This window comes from Halichoeres trimaculatus, unplaced genomic scaffold (genome assembly GCF_033239565.1).
Source record: "Halichoeres trimaculatus isolate MK-OKI-2021-1 unplaced genomic scaffold, fHalTri1.1 fHalTri1_scaffold_23, whole genome shotgun sequence".
NCBI classification, from domain to species: Eukaryota; Metazoa; Chordata; class Actinopteri; order Labriformes; family Labridae; genus Halichoeres; species Halichoeres trimaculatus.
The window spans coordinates 23,627,501-23,637,901 of NW_027437201.1; the positions used below are offsets into that span (position 1 = coordinate 23,627,501).

General features: G+C 42.2%; 1 protein-coding gene across 1 annotated transcript; it reads left to right on the top strand.

Moving 5' to 3' along the window:
* The first annotated feature begins 213 nt into the window (after positions 1 to 213).
* ch25h (cholesterol 25-hydroxylase) lies at positions 214 to 1,794 on the top strand. The gene is made up of 2 exons (XM_074663553.1): positions 214 to 650; positions 776 to 1,794. Exons 1-2 carry the CDS (start codon positions 228 to 230, stop codon positions 1,109 to 1,111), a joined length of 759 nt encoding a protein of 252 aa, XP_074519654.1. The 5' UTR covers positions 214 to 227; the 3' UTR covers positions 1,112 to 1,794.
* Positions 1,795 to 10,401: the final 8,607 nt, after the last annotated feature.

Consider the following 10,401-nt stretch of genomic DNA (forward strand, 5'->3'; position numbering starts at 1 on the left):
AAACGTGAGCGTGTGTGAATGAGGTCATGTGACCCTCACGCTGTCTAAACTTGCTTTCCATTTCATCACATCATTTTCCGAGCTGTGAGGAAATGGAGTGTCCTTATTTAGGCTGTGTGGGCGGCCCAGGGGGCGGGGTCATGGCATTGGGGGCGTGGCTGAGCTTCAGTAAAAGCAGCGGCGATGAAAGTTCCCTCTAAAGCTTATCATACATGACTGATGACAACATGTTACTGCAGCCTCTCTGGACCGTCCTGGTGGAGCACTCCTCCCTCCTCTCCTCCCCCCTGTTCCCCGTCCTCTTCTCCCTCTGCGTCTACCTCTCCTTCTGCCTGCCCTTCCTCCTCCTGGACCTGCTGGCCCCCAGGTGGGCCTTGGTGCGCAGGTACAAGCTGCAGCCTCAGAGCTCTGTGAGCTGGTCCTCGGCATGGAGCTGCCTGGCTCTGACGCTCTACAACCACGCCGTCTTCATCTTCCCGCTCACGCTGCTGCACTGGTTCCTGCGGCCCGTCCAGCTGCCCGCGCAGGCCCCTCCCCTCCTCCAGCTGCTGGCTCAGGTGCTGGTCTGCCTGCTGCTCTTTGACTTCCAGAGCTTCACCTGGCACCTGCTGCACCACAGGGTGCCCTGGCTCTACAGGAACTTCCACAAGGTGAGGACGGCGTTTGATGCTGTAGGAGTCTGTAGAGCGCTGAGACAGCTGTCAGAGAGGATGATGATGATGATGATGGTCTTAGATAACAGGTTTAAACACAGGTCTCTTCTCTCCTCCTGCAGGTGCACCACACCTTCACCGCCCCCTCGGCCCTCGCCACAGAGTACTCAGGGGCCTGGGAGACCCTGAGTCTGGGCTTCTTCGCCGCCTCCAACTCCATCCTGCTGGGCGTGCACCCGCTGACGGAGCTCAGCTTCTTCATCCTCAACATCTGGCTCTCTGTGGAGGACCACTGCGGCTACGACCTGCCCTGGGCCACGCACCGCCTGGTCCCCTTCGGCCTATACGGGGGGGCCCGACACCATGACCTGCACCACCTCAAGTCCAGTTACAACTACGCCCCCTACTTCACTCACTGGGACCGGCTGTTTGGGACACTGTACACACACGAGGACTGAGGAGTGGAGAAGTTCATGAACTAACTAAAGGTTCCTGTACTGATGAAGAGATGAGTTTGTGAAGGATCCTGTTATAAACTCATCCAAACGTCTGAGATCTGAACAGTCTGTGACCCCTTCAGGTCAGAAAAACTGAACCTCCGTCCTGAAAGACCTGATGAGGTGTTTCCAGACTGAGAAGAGGTCCATGAACGCCTCAGGAGGAGCTGACCCAAAGTCAAAGGTCAGGAAGACTCTGTGAAAAGACAGAAGAAGTGTTTTATTTATTTTTATATGTCTTGTTTATTTATTGTCTCTAAGAGTTTATCTGTTTCAGTCTATATTTTATGATCTGTTTAAATATTTCTGAAGGATTCAAATTGTCTGTTTTTGATGTGATGCGTTCAGGTGCAGCTGTGTTAAACCAAGACCAGATTTAAAAGTTGTCTGTTAAAGTTCATACTGGACGTAGAGTCGACCTCTGAGAGGTTCCTTAGATTTTATCTCTGAACAGAAATCCACGTTTTGGTGAAGTCAGAGTCAGGAGTTGAAGAAGGAGCAGAGGAAGTGAAGAAGGAGCAGAGGAGGTGAAGAGGGAGCAGAGGAGATGAGGAGGGAGCAGAGGAAGTTGGGAAAATGAAGTTTTTGTTGTAAAAAAGTGAACAGGAAGCTTTTGTAACTAAAAATGTGAAGCAGAGTTTGCATGAAGTGAATGTTTGCATGTCTGAAAATAAACCTGAAGAACAAAAGCATTTTACCCTGACTGAAGTTTCGATTTCTTTTCTTTTTTTAATGTAATGTATTTATAAAAGGAATGTGTATAATATGTAACATAAATGTCACCATTTGATGCATTGTACCAGAGTTAGCTTACAGCTAATTTACATCTGCAGTCCCTCAGCAGGTCACAATTAAACTCTGACCTTTAAATCTACACGGTCTGAAATGTGCAAAAACCAACAGCTTCAAACACTGACTGCAGGAGGAAAACAGCCTGGACTTACTGAAGTGTTTCTAAGTGTTTTTAAATGAAATAACTGATTATTTAGTGCTGATTATCTATCCCTGATTCCAGAAACCTGGCTGAGGTGATAGCGTCACAGCAGCTCTCTTAGCTGAGGATGTAACTTTCTACAGACAGTCCCTGAACACATCACACCCTCAGCACATGTTACTGTAAATAAACAGTGTTTGATTTGACAGGAGGCTCTCCGGCCGGTCACTTCCTCTCCTCTGAGAGTCCAAACTTCAGTGGAACAATAACCACTTTCGGTCAGACGCAGCAGAAGGAAATGATAAAGCAGCTCCTGAGAAATGACTCACTGGTTGTTCCTTTTAATCTGATCTTTATTGTTTTATGATCTGGGAGAAAAAAGGAAACTCTCCTTTGTCTGTGATTAACTGCCTCAGAGTCCAAGACCTGCTCCTGTTTGTCTTTACTGGAAGGTGTAAGTGAAGAAACACAGAAACAGATATAAATGTAATTGTATGTATTTGAGGTTTCATTATAGAGGCCCTGAGAGGTTATTTACCCAGTGGGGTGTCTTCATGCAAACCCAAGTACTGTCTCCATTATGTTTTTTCATACTAGTATTTTTTTTTTTTTTTTTTTTTTTAATTATAAAGGGGTTAACCTTTGGTTTTTTTTTTTGGTTTTTTTTTTCAAAATTTGAAGAATTTCTAAAGATATCAAAAAGTGAACCCACAGACACTTAAACCCCAGTGTTTTTATGAGTATCCTTGTTTTTTTCACAATACTAGTTCTGGTCAAATCATGAAAATAAAAAACTTTGTTCTTCTCAAAATTTCTGATTACTGTAAAGCATTAAAAAGTGTAATTGAATTACTTAATTTTTTTTTTTTTTTTCAGATCCAAATTTTGTGAAAAAAAAAAAAAAAAAAAAAACTTGGAAAAGCCTTTTTTTTTGTAGTTGTTGTATTATTTTGTTTTTCCAAATGTTTAAAAAAAAACACCATTAATTTTTTTGCTTGTTTGTTTGTTCTTTTTTTTTGCTTTACAAGTGTGTTTATACAAGTCATAAGAGTTTCCCCAAAGATTTTTCACACAATTTTTTTTTTCAAAATTTTGCGGTAAATATCCAAGGGGTTAGCCTTGGTTTTACTCCAAATTTTTTTAGTGTCTAAAAATACTAAAGACTCTTTAGTGAGAAGTTATATTCCCATAGGGTGTCTTTATACAAGCCTTAGTAGTCTCCACAAAAAAATAAATGAAAATTTAAAAATAAATAAATAGATTAAAATAATAAAAAACTTTGGGTTAGGGGGGCCTAGTTTTTTGTCAGAATTTTCTGAAAGTTAAAAAAAAAAATCTTAAAAAGTGAGCACCATTTAGGGTTATCTACCATAAGTGTGTCTCTGTATCTGTATAACCATTGGGAGCGTCTCCATTTTAATTTTTCTTAATTTAAAAAACTTTACTCTTAAACCAGCCCTATGAGTATACCCATTGGTTTTTTTCACAACCTGTTTTTTTTTTTTTTTTTTTTTTTGAAACTCCAAGGGATCAGCCTTTTTTAATGAAAAAATTCAGATCGTTGAAAACACACAAAAATTAAGCCCTAAGGACTTAATTTCATAAAGACACCTCTATGGTGTCTCTATGAAAGCTCTGGGAGTGTCACCGTTGTGTTTTTTCCCAGTCTAATTTTTTATTTTTTTCTAAGTTAATCAAAGGGGTTAGTCTTTGTTCAAAGGATTTGTCTGAATTCTGTGAAAAGCAATAAAACAATCCTGAGTTATCTGGAAAGTGGTGGAGAAAAATGCTTTGAAAGAGGAAACAGATGAGTTCACAGGAAACATCAACCATGTTTTTCTAAACTGTGAGGATTGTTGAATCCAGACTTCCAGGCTCCAGTCTGAGGGTCCAGAACCTGAGTCATGTTGGGTCCAGCTTGTCGTTTCCTTCATAACCTGCAGGTGTGACTCACTCTGAGCTGCAACAGGTGAAAGCTTTTGTATGGAAGTGAGGCCGTGTTGCACAACCCGTCAGATCTGAACCTGTTCGAGTTTAGTTCCTGCTGATCCGTAAACGTGCTCAGGTTCAGGTCCTGGCTCAGGTTCAGGTCTTCTCTCACGTACCAAACCTGAGTGAGGACCTGCAGAGACACGTTTCCTCCCACGTTTCGCTCTCAGAGCAAACATGAAGCCGTCTCAAAGTTCACTCCATGGATTCTTTAAATACCTGTCAGAGTGACGCTGCGCCGCACAGGTTCAGACCAGACCTGGAGGAAGAGGAGGGACACGATGGGTTCACCTCCCTGACACAGTTTACTGATGATGAATACAGGAAGTTATATCACCTGACCTGACAGGAGCTCTGGGTCTGACAGGACAGGTTGCAGAACTGGACCTGGTTCTGTTTGATACACAAACCAGATTAAAGCAGGATGAAGACGATACTGATAAAAACGATGAAGATGATAATCATGATGAAAATGAAACTCATGGTAATAGATGAAGATGGTAAAAATGATAAAAATGAAGATTATTATGATAAAGATGATTAAAATGATGCAGGTTATAATCTTGATGATGATGAGTATGATAATGATAATGAGTATGATAATGAGCGTGAAGATGATGATGATGAATCTGATAACAATGATAAAGATGAGAATCATGATGAAGATACAGATGGTAATCATGACAAAGATGAAGATGATAAAATGATAATGATGACTATGTTAATAATGATGAAAAATATGATAACATGATTATGAGAATCAAAAAATGATAAACTTAAAATGATCATCATAATGATGCAGTTGATGATAATGATGAATATGGGAATGATAATAATGATAAAGTTAAAATTGAGGATGATGAAGATTGGGATGATAATGATAATCATGATGAGATGAAGATTATAAAAATGATAAAGATGATAATGATGATGACGATGAGGGTGAAGATGATAAAGATGAGTTGATGATAATGATAAAGATGCGCTACAGATATGAGACCCTGCTGTATGCTCACGGGCTGTATGAACTGACCATCTGTGCTTCACAGCACGGACCTGTTGTCTGTGTTGTACAGCATGGACTGGCTTTCAGTGCTCCACGGTTTTATAAAATATTTTTAAAATAAAGTTAATTTAACTAAAAATTTGGATAGATTTCTGATTAAATACATTTAGAAACCCAGGTTTTTAATTAATTTGACCCAGTATTTAGGTCAAACATTGACCTCTTCTATTAGGATATAATGAACTACTGCTTTAAGTGCTGTAACGACTCAGCGGTCGGGTTATAAAACAGCTCAAACTGGGTTATTCTTAATCCAACTGTTATTCTCCTGTGTGAAGCTCAGTAATTTTCCATCAGGTGAGGAAATATCTCAGGTTGTTTTACATAACTGATGAAGGACAAACAGCAAACAGACACACTCATGGACCAATCACAGCACACTCACCTGAGCCTCAGAGTCACACCTGACCTGTTCAACCAGACACTCGCCTCACCTGAGGGACACCTCGTCCCCAAAGGAAGGAGTGTCCCCACGATGAAGCACAGCATGTTCACACACACACACACATATTACATGTGTATGAAGTATATGTGATGTGTGAATAGATTTAGTGTGTGTGTGTGTGTGTGTGTGTGTGTGTATAGAGGGGTTATCAGTCTACATCATCACAAAGATTTTTGCGCAATTTGGCAAAAGAAGCAGCAATTAGTCCCACTAATTCAGACGAGTTATCGTTCTTTAAACACTAAATTTAATCTGTTATCAGCATCAAATGTTGTTCTGTGGTCAGCTGTTTGAAATGATAATATACAACAGAAGTATCTATCAAGTTTGGATGGTAACAGAGCAACAGGTGTTTTGGAGTTGATAGCGTCCATGCTAACTGGTGACTCTCAGCTGAAGGTGAATAATACATTTAACGGCCTAAATTCTAATCCAGCTTTTACTTTGTGTATTTATTGATAAAGGACGAACGTGTTCCTACCATGTGTCATAACCTGAAGTCCATACCAAAGGGTCCCAAAAAGTGGGACGGCTCATCTCTGTTTTTAGGGATCTGTCCCGAAATAAGTCAGTGGAAATGCCGTAAAAAGCGCACCGTACCGAGACGAACTGAACCAGTCTGCTTGGTGAAAATGCGGCTAAAGTGAACCGATCCGCTCTCTGAAGGTGGAGCAACAACACTGCAGACCGTTGATTGGTCAAAAGGATTGTCACTTAACGTGCGACAGCGGCTGCATTTCCTCCACAGACTTCTCTGAAACAAAGCTTGATTGTTCTTTGTATCAAAGAGCTACATGACAATCACAGAGAGGACGAAATGCTGCATGTCTTCATCTGTGCTCTTTGTTTACTGTGTCACGTTTTTCTTCTTCGTTGGATTTAATAGCGGGTAAACTGTGTTGCATTGCTACGGCGTCACGCTGTTGTTTAACATCTGCGGCTTTCAGCATCCAGCTTACACGCCGCCCACCACGAGAGGGCACAGTTTGCTGTGGAAACACAAATGGGATCAGGCTTAACTGTACCAAACTGTACTGAACCGTGCCAGACTGCTTGGTGGAAACGCTGTGTAGCTGTGTATTCATCAATAAGTGTAGTAGGAGCTTACGAACAGAGTGGCCTAACTTTGACACCTTCTCTTTTTTCTTACATATATATATATATATATATATATATATATATATATATATATATATATATATATATATATATATATATAAATTGGGGTTGCAAAGTCGAGAACCATGTACATCAAGGATCTCCTGTAATCAACATCAGAAAATCAATCAATCAAATCTATATTCATATAGCCCTAAGTCACAGATAACGTTATCTCAAGACACTTTCCAATAAAGTTTTATGAACAGAAACCAAACATCAAGACTAGATAAGAAGTTTGATCTCATTTTGATTTAAGATTAACCGTCAGTACAGAGCTCTGCAGCCTCAGCATAAATTCTAATTAACAGAAACAGATTTTTCACGAAGCTGGAAACCGTTTGCCGTCCGCCAAAGTGATGATGATTTATTTTTAATCTCATTGTTGTTTCGGTGGTTAACTCCCACACATTGCATGACAGACCATCTAAAGTGCTTCTGCAATGTGTGTGTGTGTGTGTGTGTGTGTGTGTGTGTGTGTCTCCTCTCTTCCCTCTCTGAGACTCTGTGAGGTCATCACCCTGATGACTTCTGGGAAATTCCTGAGTAAAACCCCCTCATTGTGTCTATCTCTGACAGGAAGTGTGTGTCTAATGAGGCCGAGTTTCTGTTTCAGCTGAAGGAGGCGAGGAAGCCAGAGTGGTCTGCAGTGTGTGTGTGTGTGTGTGTGTGTGTGTGTGTGTGTGTGTGTGTGGCTTCCCTCTAACTGTTTCGGGAAAGTGAAGGTCATGTGATTTATGTGAAGGAGGCGGACGATATTAACCTCTGATATAACAGGGTTTAAACAAACACAACATATCAGCATTAAAATAATATCACACACTCACACACACACACACACACACACACACACACACACACACACACACACACACACACACACACACACACACAAGTTCTGATCTGTTTGGATTTCTTCTGAAGTGATGAAGAAACATTTTTTGGAGATGACTGTTGGAAACTCAAACAGAGAAATGAATCCTGAGCAGACAGCGCCACCTGCAGGACATCAACAGCTGCTACAGGATGTAAAGAGTCAGCTGTACTGACACAGTTCATCCTGAGGGGGGAGTTATAGATGAGACAAAGGGGCAACAGAGGAGAGGAAAGGACAGGAGCAGATAAAGAAGGAGGCATGAGGAGGAGGTGATGGTGCTGGAGGAAAGGTTGCTCTGTCTTTGATTTTGTCAGGTGGTGCAGTGTGGATGTTGACCAGCGGGGGCAGCAGAGGCAGTTAACTTAAGGAGTGTGTGTGTGTGTGTGTGTGTGTGTGTATCAGATTAAAGCAGCAGCACTGAGAGGTTTAAAGAGTGTCTTTGTATCAGGTGTGTTCCCCTTTCTTGTCTGTAAATATTAAAACCTGTGTCGTGTTTTTAACATGAATGTTACGCACGGAGTTGAATTGTAGCAGTTAGCAGCCAGAGTCTGTGCAGCAGAGACTGTGAGGGATTCTGGGAGAATCTGAGTGGAGCTGGGTGACAAAAATAATAATATTTTTTTTCTTTCTAGAGTCTAATCACTTCTTGACTCTACCTCCAGACATATTTTACAATCCCCCCCAAAAATACACAAGAACGTCAGCTGTCAATCATCGTTAAACGTGACATAAAGCCTTGTTTGTAACCTCTAATAACTAATAAAAATGAAACTTTTCAGAAAAAAGAGGACTTGGATACGAGACAGCCAAATGATATCTTCAAATCACCACAACAGTCAGACGTGAGAAACATTTCTACCAGGTGGATTAATTTTTTAAAGTTTGACCACAGCCCATCTGGAATGACTGGGGAGATGGATTTTTTAACCTATACTGCAGCCAGCCACCAGGGGGAGCAGTTTTTATGGAGACCTCACTTCAAGCCGAGCAAGATGACGTCCATTTTTTTTACAGTCTATGACCACAGGACTAAACTACAGTAGCAGAAGATGTTTTCCCTAAAAACAACAACAGTTTCTCTGCATTGTCACGTCAGGAATTGTTTATCACGCGGTTACCATGGTAACCTCTGTGACCAATCACACCAGGAAGTATGTTTTTATATGACAGTTTCATGTCGGACACTGGGAGCTCCTGTTCGTCCAATCGTCTCTGTGTGGAAGTTATAAATTATCGGAGATGCACGACACAATTTTTTTCTTTTTGTGTAAAAGAAGCACACAAAGGGGGCGTGGCTTCTTTGATGACATCATCTGTAAAAAAAAAAAAAAACGCACAAACCTCATTGACAGAGAACATGATCTCTGTGAAGAGGTGTTTGTATGAATAAAAAAGGAATTAAAGAGTTAAAACACACACACACACACACACACACACACACACACACACACACACACACACACACACACACATCAGTTCAAACAGAATCCTGTCTGAGTTCAAGGTCTCCACTTGGAAGTTTAAATATGTGACTGAGCTGTATCCATAAACACACACACACACACACACACACACACACACATTCCTGAGCTGGTTGTGAGCGGCTCGCTGTGTGTTGATGTTATTCAGCCAATCAGAGACAGTTTCAGACGTCCCTGTAAGGAGTCCAGCTGTTTTCCCATTTTCGGTCAAAGTCCAGGCAGAGTGTGTGTGTGTATGTGTGAGTGTGTGTGTGAGAGAGAGTGTGTGTGACAGTGAATGAATGAATGAAGGTGAGGCAGGTGGAGTCTGCCCTCCTCATCCTCCTCATCCTCAGACTGAAGGAAACAATGAAAGAGAAGAAAGGAAATAAACTAAGATAAATAGAACAGACTCATCTCTATACAGCTACATGCTAACACGCTAACATGCTAATGACAAACAGCTGATGAGTTCAGGGTGCATATATGTGTGTGTGTGAGTGTGTGTGTGTGTGTCGGACTGAGCGTAAACAGTGAAGCTATGAAGGATGGAGAGGAGGAGAAGGAGAGAAGGAGAGAAAAGGAGAAGCAGAGAAGGAGAGAAGGAGAGAAGGAGAGAAGGAGAGAAGGAGGTCAGAGTACGGCTAAAGAAGGACAGACTCAGAGAAATACTACAGTGCACAGAGGAGTCCCTCTCATCTGCAGGACACACCCACCTCGATTCCTCTCCTTACATGAGACCAGGAGGAGGGGGAGGAGGAGGAGGAGGAGGAGGAGGAGGCTCTTGTTTACTGACAGGCTTCCTTTTTAGGTCTTAGAGAAACAGACAGATCTCCTCGCTGACTCTTTTTCAAACTCCATCCTCTGTCTCTTCTGCTCTGACTCGGCTGTTTCTGACATTTCATCTTCACTCCTCTCCTCCTCCTCCTCCGCTGCTCCCCTCATCCACCTCTCCTCCAGACGTGTGGCGAGGAGGGCGGCGTCTCTGCTGCAGGAAGTTTTCTTTTCCTGGTAGTAAAGTTTCCTTTTAAGGAGAACCAGTGAGGAGTCTCAGCGAGGCCACGAGGAGATCTGCATCCAGGGATGATCCACGGCGTGCAGCCTGCAGCAGAATGAGAGCTCACACACACACACACACACACACACACACACACACACACACACACACACACACACACACACACACACACACACACACACACATACACACACACACACACACACACACACACACACACAGCCCAACAGAAGTGAAGTGACACCTCCCCACAGACCAGCAGCCTCCAGACCTGGTCCTGACAGGTACCCTGTGGTTCACAAAG